This window comes from Triplophysa dalaica, chromosome 1, assembly GCF_015846415.1.
Source record: "Triplophysa dalaica isolate WHDGS20190420 chromosome 1, ASM1584641v1, whole genome shotgun sequence".
Taxonomy (NCBI): domain Eukaryota; kingdom Metazoa; phylum Chordata; class Actinopteri; order Cypriniformes; family Nemacheilidae; genus Triplophysa; species Triplophysa dalaica.
The window spans coordinates 29,777,988-29,797,053 of NC_079542.1; the positions used below are offsets into that span (position 1 = coordinate 29,777,988).

At 34.9% G+C, this 19,066-nt stretch overlaps 3 protein-coding genes across 3 annotated transcripts; all 3 read left to right on the forward strand.

The window, feature by feature from the left end:
• The first annotated feature begins 611 nt into the window (after window positions 1-611).
• On the forward strand, window positions 612-2,155 carry LOC130427426 (interleukin-8-like). The gene is made up of 3 exons (XM_056754905.1): window positions 612-714; window positions 1,413-1,548; window positions 1,863-2,155. The coding sequence occupies exons 1-3, from the start codon at window positions 660-662 to the stop codon at window positions 1,969-1,971; spliced, it is 300 nt and encodes a 99-aa protein (XP_056610883.1). The 5' UTR covers window positions 612-659; the 3' UTR covers window positions 1,972-2,155.
• Window positions 2,156-5,887: 3,732 nt separating this feature from the next.
• On the forward strand, window positions 5,888-7,187 carry LOC130427419 (C-X-C motif chemokine 10-like). The gene is made up of 4 exons (XM_056754892.1): window positions 5,888-6,022; window positions 6,149-6,269; window positions 6,406-6,480; window positions 6,590-7,187. The coding sequence occupies exons 1-4, from the start codon at window positions 5,956-5,958 to the stop codon at window positions 6,648-6,650; spliced, it is 324 nt and encodes a 107-aa protein (XP_056610870.1). The 5' UTR covers window positions 5,888-5,955; the 3' UTR covers window positions 6,651-7,187.
• A 6,990-nt stretch (window positions 7,188-14,177) lies between these two features.
• On the forward strand, window positions 14,178-17,164 carry LOC130427432 (interleukin-8-like). Its single transcript, XM_056754917.1, has 3 exons — window positions 14,178-14,492; window positions 15,341-15,476; window positions 15,825-17,164. Exons 1-3 carry the CDS (start codon window positions 14,438-14,440, stop codon window positions 15,931-15,933), a joined length of 300 nt encoding a protein of 99 aa, XP_056610895.1. The 5' UTR covers window positions 14,178-14,437; the 3' UTR covers window positions 15,934-17,164.
• The last annotated feature ends 1,902 nt before the right edge of the window (window positions 17,165-19,066 follow it).

The following is a 19,066-nucleotide window of genomic DNA, read 5'->3' on the forward strand; positions in this document are numbered from 1 at the left end:
TTACAGTAACACTGAAATAATCTGTAGCGAAAAGATCTCATGGTTCCTTGAGTAGAGAGAAAAGTATGACTTAATTTCAACAATGACCTTACAGTGGTTTCATAATACCTAAAAAATGAGGCAAGCAAACAAAAAACTATTTATAGATCGATTATTTTTGGTGAAATAATAAATTACATTCATTTAACTTAATGTATTATTATTGTGGCCACACAATATATTTGTTCTAAGTATTACATTCAAATGATTTATTGAGCCATTAGAGATTATCTAAATGCGTCTTGTATCCCAATATTTTGCCTAAATATGCAAGTCATGGAGAGCAGTTTTCATAAAATAATTTTTGGTAAAACAGCCTTAAATTCTAGGGGAATTTTAATTTAATGTAATGTGGAGAACATAAGATATAACACATGGCTTATAAACATGTGAACAGATCAAAACCACATATTTACACATGAGCCTTCACACGCACATACAGTACAATGTCAAAAAATATACACAAAACAGCCAGGGGAAGTGAAATAAAACTGAAACTTTGAAATATCACGAGACCATTGAAAACAATGATATATAAACCAAAGTACAGTGACTCAAACAACATAATCTGATTTTGACTGTTTTGTCTTAAGAAGTCAAACTAAAAAGTTTAAATCACCATGAAGTTCTTCCTGATGTTAATGTTGATTGGAGCCAGCATGCTTTTCTCCAAAGGTAAGCTTAATATGTTAAAAAATAATAATAATCAATATAATTTTAATAGGTTGTGTTCAGTGACATGAAGGGTCAAAGTGATTTTCCAGATCAAACTAAGATCCAACCGCTGGTAGAGCAGTTTATGGATTTAGGGCATACATTTGCTGAAATAAGATTAGTACTTTTTGAACAAAATATAGATACAATTTTATTCTAGATTTTAGAAGCTTCTTCAGAGCCAAATAGTGTCTTGTTCATTTAAGCGAGTGCACAGTGTCCTCTGCAGGTCATGAGGGGGCTGGTTCTCAGGGTAGAGGCAGGATACACCCTGAATACATGGCTAGTCCATTACAAGGCATTCAAAGATACACATATTCACATACCTAAGGGCAATTTATTGATGCCAATTTACCTCATCCGCACGTGTTTGACTGTGGGGGAAACTAGAGTACATGCCAGTGAGAACATGTCAACTCCACACAGAAAGGAAACAATCTCCTGCAAGACTTGTATTGATAAAAGGATGTAGAGTCAGAATTGTTGCTCTAGGCTGGTGTCCAGTAAAATAAAGAAAGCCAGCACTTCTACAGAACTCGCGCTGTGTTGTTTCGGATATATGCCATTATTTTCGTTAAAGCAGCTGTTGAGCTGATAGACTCAATGATTCACATGATTGTTTACTTTGTATGATTTCTAAGTGTCGTCTCTTTCTCCAGCGCTGCAGCCTTTCGGCCCAGGTTACAACAGACACTGCATGTGTGTGAAACTCGAGTCGAGGGTAATCCCACCAGATAACTTGCAAAGTGTGGAGATCTTGCCCAGAGGTCATCACTGTAAGACTACAGAGGTCATGTAAGTACTCATTAAATCTTCCTGAAATGTTCCTCACAAAAATTAGTATTTCAAATTGGAATGCCTTTATTTTTCACAAAGTCAAACAATAACTGTCCTCAAAAAACCTTTCCTCAGAATTAATCTGTTATTTATTATAGCAGGGAAGGACAATTATTCATATGACATTGACAGAACATTGATATATTATACTGTATATAAATTCCTGTGTCTGCATTCATTTTTCTTTGCAGTACAGTTTGAGACTTTTAGTTTTATGAATAAATGTTGTACCAGCTTTAAAAATACAGTATGTTGCATGTTTTCTTTTTCAGTGCCGGTTTATCAAGTGGAGAGAAGATCTGCCTTAACCCCAGGACACCATGGGTTAGAAAACTCATTAACTTTATTGAGAAAAAAGAAAGAAGCAACAAGAAAGAGTAAAAGACACTCATACCACTTTGATTACATCTATTCACAAGACACCTTCGCCATGTTTTCTGTGACATTCATCAAAGGTTAATCTCTACCAAATGTATTTTTGCATCAATCTTTTGTTATAAGGCTACTTCTGTTGTAATAGTTGTATAATGTATGGATGGTTCTGTTAAGTTTTTAATAAATACTATGGTTGAAAACAGCTAACATTACATATTTTCTTATAGTGATAGCGGTTTGTAACACAGCTCTAATCTGTAATGATCCAGATATCACTATAACTGAGTTTTACACATCCGTTTTGCAAGTTAGCAGTTCTGCTGATGTTATCTTATATTCGTACATTTGAAATCTATGAAAAACATCTTGAATGTTTGCCAAGTAATTTGAGCTGAAGAAACACTTCCTATTTCTCAACGGTGCAAGAAGCTCAGAGCCGTGGTGGGAACCTATTTGGATTGTTTGTGCTGTGATTTGGCTTTGTTTTTTGGTCAGGGCAAAAAGTTATGACTGTGCCATGGGTGGTCCGCTTAGTTTAATGTTAATAAATAACAGATGCAAAGATGTGTTTCTGCTGAGAATAAAGAAGATCCCAGTGTGATTATAGGATACAGCATAAAAAAAAAACACAAACGCATGTTATTTGTATGCCAATAGGCAATGCACAATCTGTTGTAGAAACTACCCAGATTGCAAAAAAAATCACACCTTACTCCCCATACCACCTCATCTGGCCCAGATACCGTGTGGAATGATGGCACTTGGGCGGTCCATTCCTGTTTGCCAGATTTGGGCCACAGGCAAAACCTTAAACAAATAAAGCAGAACTGACCCAAATATAAACAACAGTTCATTTCAATTAGCACATATATGTACAAAAGTAAACGTCAAGGGTCAAGATCCCAACTCAAGGAAACCGTGATCACCATGCTGGTGACTTTTGTGAGATGGGAACGATCTTAAAACGTTAAAAACTGACATTTTGCCTATTTTAAAATGTGAAAAACCTCAAAGGAACGTTCTTATAACATTTTTTTTAGCTGGGTTGCATTTCAGGTTGTAGTTGTTGTGTTTCTTTGGGTAAACTTAATATTTTCAGAACTTTTCTGCAGTGATGCTCTTTGTTAACAGCAGATGTTCATCACTCTTGTCTCAATCATCACTATAATAATAATGAAACTCAATACAAATTCTGTCAAACTGGAGCACAGAAATGTGTTGGTTTTGGGATAAATCTGGGCCAGAATTGAAATGAACTGTTGTTTATATTTGGGTCAGCTCTGCTTTATTTGTTCTGATGTTTGACATATGGCATAGCTTTGGTTGGCTGCGGCCCAAATCTGGCAAACAGGAGTGAGGGCCAGACGAGGTGGTATGGGGACTAAGGTGTGGGCCAGATTTGGGCCCTATCTGGTGTTATTTTTTGCTGCGCGGTGGCAGCTTTACCACCCAAACATCAACCTATAATAACCCATAGGCAAACCATTCACGCTATTAAACACAACTGCATGCTGCACAGTGACAGCACATAGAAATCTACCCGTAACATTCTGCCTGTAGACCTATTTGCCACAATCTCAAAAAAAGTCTTACATTAGTGCTGGCTGGCCTGCATGCAATACACCATAAGTGTCCATTCTTTCTGGGATGACACTGATGATGTTTGACCTTCACTTACATTATGCAATAATAACAGAGTGTAATTCATTATAGTTATAAAACTTATTAAAATGATTGCAACTTGTTGAGATATTAAAGCCCTAAACCCCAACCTTACCCTTAACTTCATGAATAAAAATTACTTTTAACTCTTAAATCAATTAAATTGAATTTAAATGCCTTTATGATCTGTAGTGGGATCTCCTGTGCCACGTTATACAAACTTTACACCTTAGCTCACTTGAATAATTGATTTAATTGGTATCGTTTTTTCGCAAATAGTATCTGCCTTTATTTGTTTATTTATTTTTGACACTGTTTCTGTTTTCCTTTCGCTCGACTTCAAGCTGCAGCAACCCCATTCCCCGTGGCTATGAATAAGCCTGATGTGGTATTTTGGGATTTATAGTTGAACATTATGGAAAGTAACACTTTGATATTTGATAGAGCAAAAAATATTCATCCACAGGCACTTAAAAGCATGGGTGGAGCTAGCGGGGGGCCTGGTCCCCCCAACATTTTATATATCCATGTTGTGTTTATGCTCAGACACGCCCCTCAGTACAAAATATACTCTAGTAGTGCGAGACTCATCTTCTCATAAAGCAGATCAAACTCAGACCCAACAGCTGGTAGAGCAGTTTATGGATTTAGTGCATACATTTGCTGAAATAAGATTAGATTCATGGTCTGGGGCTGCACGAGTGCTGCCGGCACTGGGGAGCTAGAGTTCATTGATGGAACCATGAATGCCAACATGTGCTGTGACATATTGAAGCAGAGCATGATCCCCTCCCTTCGGAGACTGGAAAGCAACGTGCAGTTTATTTTGGAAAGCAACGTGCAGTATTCCAACATGATAACGACCCCAAAAGAAGCTGAGGGTAAAGGTGTTGGAATGGCCAAGCATGTTTCCAGACCTAAACCCTATTGAGGATCTGTGGGGCATCCTCAAAAGAGAGGTGAGGAGCGCAAGGTCTCTAACATCCACCAACTCTCTGATATCGTCATAGATGACTGGACGAGGACACCAGTGGCAACTTGTGAAGCTCTGGTGAACTCCATGCCTAAGAGGGTTAAGGCAGTGCTGGAAAATAATGGTGGCAACACACAATATTGACACTTTGGGCCCAATTTGGACTTTTTCACTTAGGGGTGTACTCAACTTTTGTTAACAGCGGTTTAGACATTAATGGCTGTGTGTTTTATTAGTTTGAAAGGACAGCAAATTTACTCAGTTAAACCAGCTGTACACTCACTACTTTAGGAAAGTGTCATTTCTTAAGTGTTGTCACATGAAAAGATATAATAAAATATTTACAAAAATGTGAGGGGTGTACTCACTTCTGTGAGATACTGTACTATCATTAGCTATTTTGTTACAGCCACCTAGATTATCATCTTTTCGCTGCATATCAGAACTATGCTTTGAGCCTGGTTTTCACAGACAGGATCATATAAAGTAAATAATCAAAATTTGATTTCAATCATTATTTATAACCAAGATTTCAAAACATGACCTCACCCAGTCAGTATTAAATATATAAAGGTTATTTATATTCATAGATTTTTTTTAATTATGTAGGAAGATTTTAAGCTCAGTAAAAAAGTTAATCACAAAAAAGCTAGGTTTTCACATGGCAGGTTAAATAATCTTTGGTTTTACCCATTGTTGGAAATGTTATCTTATTTTGACTCACTGTAGTGTGTAAATTAAAATATAAATATGAATGGAAATAAACAAAGATATTTGACTAATACGAATTTCTCTGGGGATGCCAATAATTGGCAAAAAACATTAATTGCAATTTAAATTTCTCTCCACTTTTTTGTTTTACTTCAGTGAGGTAATATTTCAATTTCGTATTTAAACTATTTTGAATGAGAGATGGAAGATAAATTTCCCAGATTTGTTTTTACAGCCTTCTTTAAACATTTTGACAATAATATTGGAGTTCTAATATCCAGAAAATATTTTGGAAAGCAACTTGCAGTTGTGTCAGGCTTCACTTGCAATGAAGGAGCAAGAGTGACAGATGCAAACTATGATAAAATAAGACAATTTTTACACATCACCTACTCACTGAAGTTGAAAAAAACATGCATACGCAATAAAAGTGAAAAGAGTGGCTTCTGGTTTATGAAGATTTGGAGATTCTGTGGAACATAAGATTACTGAGAAATCTCTGTTGCGCAATGAACTCTTCCGGGAGGTTTTCTTTAAAAGCGAGAGTGCAGGCCATTGCTAGATTCACTCACTGATGAACAGTGGATGAGTGAGCTACTTGATACGAAAGACACTAGCATTACCCTGCATAAAATTGCATCAATATGAAAACATTCACTGTAGTAGCCCTGACTTTCCTGATCTGCATGATAGTGTTCTGTACAACAGAAGGTAAGCATGTTTATAATTGTTTATGCATAGATTTCTTTTGTTCTGCTTTCTGTAAATGGAAATTTCTTAAACATTAACATTTCAATTTCACTAATATTTCCGTCTTTCTTATCATTGCACCTTCAGGTAGACCACAACTTCGATGCCAGTGTATTAGAACATATTCAGGAAATCCCATTTCTATCAAAAGAGTAGATTCAATAAAGATATTTCCTGCTGGTCCGCATTGCAATAATGAGGAGATCATGTGAGTATAAAACTAACCCGAGCATATGAGCTATTAAATATGCTTATTTCTGAAGCTTTAATAGCTCATTAGACATTCTTTAAGTTAGCTTGTAATGTCAGTCTGTTATTTTGAAATGCACATTTGTTTTCTACAGAGCCACAATGAAGAAAAAACATAGCACAACCTGTCTGAATCCCAGTGATGCCTGGGTGAAATCTCTCATTGAAGAGTAAGTTGCTTCAATTTCAACTCAATTAACATGACACATTTTTTTATTCATTAAAATTATTTAAAATCATTTAAACTTAAACTCACTTTATTTTGCTCAATGTTTGCAGATTGAACAAGAAATCAAACAGCATAAAGGCAGCAAGAATCGAAAAACATCTTGCTTACTAAAGAACACAAAGAGGACTCTGACTAGAAGTCCAGCTGATGTTTGTTTGAAGGAATGTATTGTATTTATTTGACACCATAACAGTACAAATGTTTAGGGTCACTTATTCATCCCTCTTATTCATCTAAATTATAAAACAACAAATGCGATAATGGGAGTTGTGTTGTGACAAAAATAAATAATGAATTATAACCTATATTTAACATTGTCAGTGTAGTCACCCTGAGGTGCTTCTGATTCACTAGTGATGGAGTTCCCATCTATTCTGGGCTATTTAGGGCAGTTTTTCTTTATTAGTCAGTCCAAGTCAACAAAAATATCTTGGTTTTGTAATGAAAGAAATTAATATATAGGCAGAATTATATTTGTCTCTACATGACAAATTTCAAACTTTTGAACCAGTACCTTTTGATCATAATGTTTTATAGGACCATGAAAAACAATTAAGTCAACTGACCCTAAAGATTTGAACGGTGTGATCAAGTTTTTTGCGACCAAATGCTTAACAAAATAAAATGTGATTTTCATGAATTAATGAATGAGGCATCTATATAGCGCTTAATTGTGTATTGCTGTTTAAAGTGCTTTACAATCATATGAGCGGGTCTCTCCTTAACCAACCACCACCAGTGTGCAGCATTCACTTGGAAGATGTGACGGCAGCCACAGTACAACTGCGCCAGTGTTTGCTCACCAAAACCAGCTGTACGTGGAGAGGAGAGAGATACAGAGCCAATTAAGAGGGTGGGAATTATTAGGAGGCCATGATTGACAAGGTATGGCAAGCCATTTTGTCATTTAACATTTGAGGTTTACTAGTTATCTATTTTTAGGCTACTAGTACTTATTTATTAGATACTAGTAACTATTCCATTAGATACTAGTACCTAAATATTAGATACTAGTGCTTATTTATTAGATACTAGTACTTATTTATTAGATACTAGTACTAAATCATTAGATACTAGGACCTAAAATTAGATACTCGTGCTTATTTATTAGATACTTGTACTTATTTATTAGATACTAGTACTTATTCATTAGATACTAGTACTAAATCATTAGATACTAGTAACTAAAATTAGATACTAGTGCTTATTTATTAGATACTAGTGCCTAAAATTATATACTAGTGCTTATTTATTAGATACTAGTACTTATTCAATAGATACTAGTAATTAATCATTAGATACTAGTTCTTATTCATTACATACTAGTAACTTTTTAGATCAAAGATATCCTGAACGTAATATATACTAGTTTAAGCTTATACTCAGTATGCAAATTAAATGTTGAATATTAATAAGAAAACGTAATATGTAAGGGAGATTGGGCCGGAGAGTAAAAAAGAAGATGCAAATTGGAGGTTCTCGAGCAAATACAGAGAAAATGCAGCTTTATTGAAAGAAAATTAATTTGTGTTTAGTGAACTTAAGAAGAATCGAGGGCATGCTGGGTTGCAAAAAGATAAATGTTCATGCACAAATAGATAAGAGCGGCATCGGCTTGCGTTAATGAGGCGACCCATTTTCTGTACATACAACAAGTGACAAAGTTTACATAAAATCTATATACATGTAACTACATAGTAGAAATACAATGTGTGTTTAACGCACTGGCTAAGACCAACAGGTGTATAATAAATTGTATAAGAGCAATGGATCAGAACATTTTTTGAAAAAAATAAATATATAGAATAAAAATAAATATATATCAATATAGTATGGTTTTTACAAATATACACGTAATTGACTTCATTATGTATAAACCGTATTTCATGCTCTGCACTAGAATATTGCACTTTCAAAAATGTTGGTACTATTGGATGTGATTAATATTCATGGTGGAAATAGGCTGCTTAAAAACTGTTCTATCAAAGTAATATTGAGAATGGTAAGGGGAGTGGGTGATGGAGGTTCCACGTGAAGTTCACGGTCATCTCAAGGGGCATTCAGCATGTTTTGACTCAGACAGCAAGCAGCAGCCCATCCTCGGTGCTCTCTCACACACACACACACACACACACACGCACACGCACACACACGCACACACACGCGCACACACACACACACACACACAGACAAACGTACGGAGGCACAGACACACGCGCGGACACACACACACCGAGACACGCCTACAGACACACAAAGTTTTAAAAAAAAATGTAAAAGAAGAGAAAGGTGAGATGGGCCCTAAGCTAAGCGTGAATAAGAAGCTGGATTCAGCCTCGTGCTAAATCCGCCGTTAGGCTACATCAAATATCAGTCCCGCGTAAAATATCCCAAATTTAAATTCACCATCTAACAAAGTTAAACTTATCATTATATTCCACATCAAAAACAATAAATAGTGATACTAAACACATCCTTATTTGTGTTTTTGTGCTAACTGATTAGCCAGACAAGCTAACATACAATGCCATCGTCATTTTGCATAGTATTAGTATGTTAACTCTGATTGGATGACAGAGGGGTAATCATGTTTATGCAATAATGTGTTTGAATCAAGATATCTTCAAACACATCTTACTAGTTCCTTTTAAGGCAGAAGATATCTTCAAATGAATAGGTACTAGTAGTAATTCTGTTTTTGATATCAGTTACTAATTTCTGACTAGTACGTGTTACAATAATGACTAGTATCTTTTTGATACTACTAGTATGTATTCATTAAATACTAGTAGTTGTTTTTAAATACTGGATTTGTATTCAATGTCTACTAGTACCTATTTAATAGGCACTAGTAGTAATTCATTAAGTACTAGTACACTGCAAAAAATGATTCTGTATCTTAGTAGATTTCATGAAATTAATTGAGTAAACTTTACTTAATACAATTGTGATATTGCTTTTTTAACCAAAATTTAAGTTAAAATTATAGAAATATCTCAGAATTCTAAATGCACAAATAATTGAGTGAATTCGACTTAATTGTATCATGTTCAACCCACTTAAACTTGTATGAAGGATCTTTACTTAATTATTTTGAGGTGGAACTACATGACTTATTTAAGTTAAAATCCCTAACTGAGCAGTGAATTTAGAGTTCCCAGCATGCTCTGCATGCGACTGCATTAGGAAAGTCATTTTTGTGAAAAAGTGCTATTTTATGTGCTTTAGAATGAAATGAAAGACTTTATAGTGTTTATTGTTCCGTTGTCTTTAAGATTTAGAAGATATTCAGTTTGAATTTCTGAGTTTCGTGGTAACCATCTTTCAGAAGAGTGCTGCTTGTACTTAGTTTCGTGGGAGAGCTTGCACAGTGTTGTTTTTTCATGCAGTGAACAGCAATGCTGATAATGTCAGTACTGAGTCAACTCTCAGCTTATTTGTACATCATATATGTTGTGAACAATAATAAATATTAAAATGTAGTTAAAAAAGTTCAAGAAGATAAATCCAATGCTCAAATTATTAATTCTACTTAATTTTTTAAAGTTTATCATGTGACCTGCTTAAATAATTAAGGTAGTTTTACTTGATTTATTCATGGAATATTGCGTAAAAAATGTGTGTATTACTTTTTTAAGTAAATATCTGTGTTATTTTTTACAGTGTACTTATATATTAGACACTAGTGTCTTTTACGGTTGTTACTAGTAACATTCCTTATCTTACTGGTCACAATTGTTTTTTTACCTGTCGTATGTAATGACTAGTCAAAAAGGCCATTGTAGAGTTCAATCGCAAGTCTTACTAGTAAAATAAAATATCTTACTAGTCACTATTGAAAAAAGTACTAGTATCTCGTGAATAGGTACTAGTCTAAATCTAATAAGTACTAGTAGCCGATAAACATGTATACGTTTCTGATAAATAAGTACTAGTATCTAATGAATAAGTACTAGTAAAAATAGAATAAATACTAGTATATATTTATTAGGTACTAGTATCCAATGAATAAGTCCTAGTATCTAAAAATTAAGCATTGGTATCCGTTTTGCAGCCTCTAGTATCTTGAAAATAAGTACTAGTAACTAATAAATAAGTAGTATTGGAAGACACACTAGTCAGAACTGAATAGTTGATATCTAAATGACAGATCTCCATAGAAATCAATGGCAAAAATCTGTAATTTTTCTAGTAACAATAGAATAATTACTATTCACTGATGCAATAAGTACTAGTATCAAATAAATAAGGACTAGTATCTATTGAATAAGTACTAGTATCTAATAAATAAGTACTAGTATCTATTGAATAAGTACTAGTATTTAATAAATAAGCACTAGTATCTAATTTTTAGGTACTAGTATCTGATGAATAAGTACTAGTATCTAATGGAATAGTTACTAGTGACTAAACAATAAGTACTAGTAGCCTAAAAATAGACACTAGTAAACCTCAAGAGTTAAATGACAAAATGGCTTGCCATATAAGTACTAGTATCTAATAAATAAGCACGAGTCTCTAATTTTAGGTACTAGTATTTAATGATTAAGTAATAGTATCTAATGATTAAGTACTAGTATCTATTGAATAAGTACTAGTATCTAATAAATAAGGACTAGTATCTAATAAATAAGCACGAGTATCTAATTTTAGGTACTAGTATGTAATGAATAAGTACTAGTATCTAATGATTAAGTACTAGTATCTATTGAATAAGTACTAGTATCTAATAAATAAGGACTAGTATCTAATTTTTAGGTACTAGTATCTAATGAATAAGTACTAGTATCTAATGATTAAGTACTAGTATCTATTGAATAAGTACTAGTATCTAATAAATAAGCACTAGTATCTAATTTTTAGGTACTAGTATCTAATGAATAAGTACTAGTATTTAATGGAATAGTTACTAGTGATTAAACAATAAGTACTAGTAGCCAAAAAAAAGACACTAGTAAACCTCAAGGGTTAAATGACAAAATGGCTTGCCATAGACAAGGGCCAGTAGAGGGAATCTGGCCAGGACACTGGGGTTACACCCCTACTCTTTACGAGATGTGCCATGGGATCTTTAATGACCACAGGGAGTCAAGACCTCAGTTTAATGTCTCATCCAGGGACGGTGCTTTTAAAGTATTGTGTCACCATCACTATACTGGGCATTAAGACACATACAGACCACAGGGTGAGCACCCCCTGCTTTATTAATGTGAATCTATCTTATATGGAATTCTTAGAGAGCTGTTTACCTCTCTATCATTTGTGTATTTAAGTTTATACATAATACATTTAAAGTCTGCTTTACTTGTCATATTTTGTTGATTGTATCTCTGTGTAAGATTGTGCAATATATAGTAGATTGTTGTAAATATGTATCTGTTTAAATATTAAATAAATAAAAATACAATACAAATAGTTTTAAAGCTGTTTTCTAGTCAACAGTGCCTTAAAACATCAATAAACAAAATATTTTTTTTCTGATGGGGATGCAAACTGTAATGTTTGTGTTACAGTATGAGACTTAAAGGGATATTTCACCCAAAAATGAAAATTATATCATTAATTGCTCACCTTCTAGTTGTTCCAAATCTATATTCACATCTTTGTTCAGATGAACACAGAGAAAGATATTTGGAAGAATCGTGCAGCGTACAGTTGAGTTTTTAATCACGTAAATGGTTTGCCCATGGTTTATTACAGGTTAATGTTAAGAAGTTCAGAGTCTCCTACTAATGCAGGATGGGCCATTTTAAACTATTTTTATTCTCTATTCCTTGAATAACAGGTGGCCTTCAAATGTTACTCAGTATATAAGATGTTTGGCTCACTTTGGTAAATTCCGGTGTGTGGCAAGAACAGAGCGAGTGCGCAGCCCGAGACAGACCACAATGACTGTGAGAAACAGTGAAATGTTCAACAGGGCTGAGTGAAAGATTCAAATGAAAACTTATTTTGTAAACTTGGTCAGAGGGAGGTGGTGCAGCGCTGACTGTGGAATTAAATTCTAGAATAAAGACTGTTTCGAGTATTGACACAATTTTGTTTTTGGCAGTGGCTTTATTTCATTATTTTATCATAGATAATGCAAATAGGCTACAAACAATGAGGAAACTTCCAGCATTATTAAAGCAATATTTGCTTCGATGATATAAATTTAAGTTGAAATTCAAACCCTGCTTCACCCCTGGCCCAAAAAATATACACAGCACCCCCTGCTCAAAACATGTTCCTGCGGCTATGGCTACAAACTTGGCTATATCAAGTATCACATACTCTCTAAAATGACATGCTAAATAGTGAAACAGACAAACACACTGGATTATATAGTCTTGTGTTTTCTATACCTTATTTAAATGTTATATTATTACAATACGCAACACATCTAGCAGATGTCCTTAATATTTTTCTTGTTATTATTTTTGTCCTTTAAATGTTCCTCCATCACTCCTGATGTTTTCAAAAGCGAGTTATGCTCACCTAAAAGCATTTCTTACACCCACATCAGACTAACAATACTCTTGCAGACACGACTGCTCAGAGATGATAGAAATTCATTAACGGTACACCTGGACTTCACACACTTGTATTCACATGTTAGATGTCAGATGGTCAACACAATCATCCCACAGACGCTCATCAAAACACTCATGTGCAACTGGATAATGGACTTCCTGAGCAACATACCACAGAATGTCAGAGCTGTTCACTGTGGCCCTTGTTATACATCTCGCTGACTTATGGTCAGATTGCAAAACACCAAAGCAATAGCATCAGATGACACCAGAGTCATGCTGCTCATCAGCAAGAAATACGAGACAGAATACAGGGATGATGAGAACCAACCGACTCAGCCACTGACCGGTTATTCTTTAAGAGAATGGAAATGAGCTTTTAATGAAAACAGTGTATTATTACCATTGATTGTTGTGTGTATTGTATTCTCAGATTGTGAATTCTAATTATAAATAAATCAATAAATAGACAGTTTAAAAAAAACGTAAAAAAACAGATGACTAATACTTAACGCCATACTTAACAGGGCAGCTTTTTTTTTATAAAGGGTCAGTGCAGTTTGATGCTTTACTTTGAAATTAATTTGACAGTTCTTTTTCAGAACATGGGGTTTGTGCCTTCATTACCCTTAAAATAAATTAATACAAAAAAGTCATAAATTGGGACAACAGTTTGTGAAATTACGGTAACACTGACATAATCTGTAGCGAAAACATCTCATACCTGCTTGAGTAGAGAGAAAGCCTGACTTAATATCAACAATGACACATTGAGACGTTATTTTACAATGTCCTTACAGTGGTTTCATAATACCTAAAAAATGAGGCAAGCAAACAAAAAATATTTATAGATTTATTTGGTGATTTAATAAATGACATTAATTTGACTAAACGTATTACTATTGTGGCCACACAATATATTTGTTCTTAGGAACATCATGAAATAAATTTTTCTAAGTATTGCATTCAAATGATTTATTGAGCCATTAGTGATTATCTATATGCGTCTTGTATCCCAATATTTTGCCTAAATATGGAAAGTAATGCATAGCAGTTTTCATAAAATCAATTTTTGTAAAACAGCCTAAAATTCTAGGGGAATTTTAATTTAATGTAATGTGGAGAACATAAGATATAACACATGGCTTATAAACATGTGAACAGATCAAAACCACATATTTACACATGAGCCTTCACACGCACATACAGTACAATGTCAAAAATATACACAAAACAGCCAGGGGAAGTGAAATAAAACTGAAACTTTGAAATATCACGAGACCATTGAAAACAATGATGTATAAGCCAAAGTACAATGACTCAAACAACAGAATCTGATTTTGACTGTTTTGTCTTCAGAAGTCAAACTAAAACGTTTAAATCACCATGAAGTTCTTCCTGATGTTAATGTTGATTGGAGCCAGCATGCTTTTCTCCAAAGGTAAGCTTAATATGTTAAAAAAAAATAATAATCAATATAATTTTAATAGGTTGTGTTCAGTGACATGAAGGGTCAAAGTGATTTTCCAGATCAAACTAAGATCCAACCGCTGGTAGAGCCGTTTATGGATTTAGGGCATACATTTGCTGAAATAAGATTAGTACTTTTTGAACAAAATATAGATACAATTTTATTCTAGATTTTAGTAGCTTCTGTAGAGCCAAATAGTGTCTTATTCATTAAAGCAATTGCACAGTACTTCCGTCCATGAATCTTTTCGTCCTCTGCAGGCATGGGCGCCGTAAAGGGGTGGAAGGTTAGGACGATTCTAAGGGCCCAGGCTGATTTAGGGCCCAGAAGAGCAGAGCCCCTTTATATTTACCTATTTGTAGGGGGCCCAGAAATTTTGGTTTCCATAGGGCCCAGAATTTCTGGCGGCACCCCTGTCTGCAGGTCAAGGGGGGCTGGTACTTAGGATACACCCTGAATACATGGCTAGTCTATTGCAAGGCATTCACAGATACACATATTCACACAACTAAGGGCAATTTATTGATGCCAATTTACCTCATCCGCATGTGTTTGACTGTGGGGGAAACTAGAGTACATGTCAGGGAGAACATGTCATTCCAAGACTTGTTTTTGAACAAAGGGAGGTTGAGTCAGAATTCTTGTTCTAGGCTGTTGTCCAATAAAAGAAAAAAGCCAGCACTTCTACAGAACTCACTCTTTGTGTTGTTTGGGATATATGCCATGACTTTCGATAACTCAGCGGTTGAGCTGCTAGACTCAAGGATTCACATGATTGTTTACTTTGTATGATTTCTAAGTGCCGTCTCTTTCTCCAGCGCTGCAGCCTTTCGGCCCAGGTTACAACAGCCACTGCATGTGTGTGAAACTCGAGTCGAGGATAATCCCACCAGATAACTTGCAAAGTGTGGAGATCTTGCCCAGAGGTCATCACTGTAAGACTACAGAGGTCATGTAAGTACTCAATAAATCATCTTAAAATCACAAAGATGAGTATTGCAAATTGGAATGTGATTTGTTTCTTCATTTTTCACTAAGGCAAACAACTTTCCTCATACAATCTTTCCTCAAAAATAATCTGTTATTTATTATAGTAGGTCACTGTCTATATATTACGACATTGACAGAACATTACACTTGTTGAATCAAAGTAGAGGTGATATATTAAATATAAATTCCTCTGTTTGCATGTGAACAGTTCATTTTTCTTTACAGTGCAGTTTGAGCAAGATACACCTCAAGCTTTCAGTGTTATGAATGAATGTACCAGCTAAAAAATATGTTGCATGTTTTCTTTTTCAGTGCCGGTTTATCAAGTGGAGAGAAGATCTGCCTTAACCCCAGGACACCATGGGTTAGAAAACTCATTAACTTTATTGAGAAAAAAGAAAGAAGCAACAAGAAAGAGTAATAGACACTAATATCACTTTGATTACATCTATTCACATCTAGTCATCTATCCTACACCTTCGCCATCTATTCTGTGACATTCATCAAAGGTTAATCACTATAATTTTGCGTTTGTATTTTTGCAACAATCTTTTATTATAAGCCTACTTCTGTTGTTATAGTTTTAAAATGTATGGATGATGTTATTGTGTTTTTAATAATGCCTATGGTTGAAAAGAGCTGACATTTCATATTTTCTTTGCATAACAGTGGTTTGAAACACAGCTCTGTTTTGACATAATTCAGATTTCATTATAACCAAGTCTTACCCAATCCGTTTTGCAAGTAAACTGTTCTACTAATGTTATATTATAATCATACATTTGACATCTATGAGGAACATCCAGAATGTTTGCCAAGTAATTTGAGCAGACATAAGATTGCATTTTTTGTCCTCAAGGAAAGCTTCCTATTACTCATCGGTCCAAGAAGTCTGATGTTTAATGTATGAGACACTATGGAAAGGATAAGATTGCTTGGATATTTTTTGTTACGATTTTTCAAGTCTAAAATTCCTCATGGAACAATGGTAAAAAAGTTGTCTTAAACCAACCCTTTTAAGAGTCTTTAATGATATTAAGGTTGCAAGCGATTCTGGCCAGTATATTGCTTTGGTTTTGTTAGACTTTAGTTCTGCATTTGGGTTAGGGTTAGAGGGTTCAGGTCGTATCTTACCGATCCTAGGTTTATTGTCAATATCGGCCAAGATCCTTCCTCTGAGGTACCCTTAAGGTCTGGTGTACCTCAGGGCTCGATTCTTTTATACTTTTCTCCCTACGATTCCTTTAGGATCTATTTTTAACAAATATGGCATCTCTTTTCATCTATATGCAAATGACACCCAAATCGATATCCCTTTAAAGTGTGATTATAAATATACCTTTAAGCCAATATTGAACTGTCTGGAAGAAAAGAAACTTTGGCTTGCAGTGAATTTTTTATGCCTCAATGACAGTAAAACTGAGTTTATCGTGTTTGGCTGTAGTGTACTGTACTGTAGTGAAGTAGGCGGGATGAGACCGTGAGTCGCGGTCTCATATCACGGAGGAGATCGGGAGCATAAGAGGACGAGCAACCGGACCGTCAATGAGAGAGTTGTGGTTTTAATTGTGGTTTGTGTGTGTCGCTGGCAGTCGTCCTTGAGGGGCTGCCGGCTGTCTATTTTATATTGTTTTATTAAACGTTTGAATGTTTGCCGGTTCCCGTCTCCTTCCTTGCTTTCTAAAGGACTTTGTTACAAGTACGATTTCCAAACTCGGAAAATCTCTGTCACTGGCTGCACCACGTGTGTCAGGAACTTGGATGTTTGGTCTTTTCTATCTTTAAAGAAGATTGAAATAGCCACACAGGCATTTGTTACATTCAATTCATTCATTTATATAGCGCTTTTCACAATGTGCATTGTTCCAAAGCAGCTTTACAGGGGCAAACAGGAAAAAGAGAAAAGGTAAAACTCAGCACAGTGCATGGTGTTTATAGAACAAGCAAGATCATTCTAATAAAATATCTAATTAATAAATAAATGAATAAATGCAGTCTCCCGGTGAGCAAGCCAACACGCCCTGCTGTGGAGAGGAACCCAAACTCCAATGCCATTCACAATAATGGTGGATTAATTCAATTTCAATATTAATTGCAGGTGCAAAAGTGATATCAGTCCAATACACTTATGGAGATCACCTGGACAACAATAGCACACGTTCAGAAGTCGTCATAAAAAGCGTTGTAAAAACTTGCATTCTGGCTCCGCAGGAGACATTTATGCAATGTCATCAAAGACGTTGAAAAGACGTCTTTTGGACTTGCATTTGTTTGAAGGGCAGGTGATCTCTATAATTGCATTGGACTGACCTATTTACTTTTGCATAATATGAGGTTTAAGCCTTTCATTTGTCTGTCATTTCTCAGCAATTTTCTGAAATATATTTTCAAACACAAATAAACACACAAATACACGATGAAATAGTGTATGAAACTCAACAATGGTGACAACCAACAGAAGAATACTTTGTGCTTCAATGCATGCTGGGTGACATCATATTACAAAAAGCATTCATGATTCCCTGCATGCATTGCAATTGATCTAATTATCTCAAGTTTTTGTTAATTGTCACCATTGTTGAGGTTTGTATGATGAGTGTTGATGTGCAAGTGTGTCTATGAAGGATTGAGGATGATTTTAATTCAATGCTTGTCACATCAGTCATGTATGATCTAGTTTTATCTAATCGTCTTCAACATTGTGGTATGAATTTGTTTTAATTACAATAAATTCCCTTCATCATCTCTTTCTATAATGACAAACAAGTGTTATTTCTAAAACACTATTGACTGAGAGAGGATTCATGTAATGAGATCAAGTATTAAGAGCCCAACTAAAGCAAACACTGATCACAATAATGTTGGATTAATTAAATTTCAATATTAATTGCAGGTGCAAAAGTGATATCAGTCCAATACAATTATAGAGATCATCTGGACAACAATAGCACACGTTCAGAAGACGTCATAAAAGACGTTGTAAAAACTTACATTCTGGCTCCTCAGGGGACGTCTATGCAACGTTATCAACAACATGGAAAGACGTTTTTTGGACTTGCCTTTGATTGCAGGAGACTTTACAAAAGTCCAGTTACAGTTGTGTTCAAAATTATTCAACCCCCACTGAAATTGATTGTTTTGATCGGTTTGACATTGATTATGATCATTCAGTTATCCTGCTTACAATTAAATCAAAGAGACACGTGTAGGTCAGAAAAATATAACATAACATTTATAATGAAATAACCACAAATGTCTTTTCTGAGCTCACATCATTATCAGTTTTATTCAACCCCCAAGTGACATTCAATCTTAGTACTTAGTACAACATCCTTTTACAGTTATAACAGCTTTTAAACATGAAGCATAGCTTGACACAAGTGTCTTGCAGCGATCTACGGGTATCTTCGCCCATTCATCATGGGCAAAAGCCTCCAGTTCAGTCACATTCTTAGGCTTGCGCACTGCAACTGCTTTCTTTAAGTCCCACCAGAGGTTCTCAATCGGATTTAAGTCTGGTGACTGCGATGGCCACTTCAAAATGTTCCAGCCTT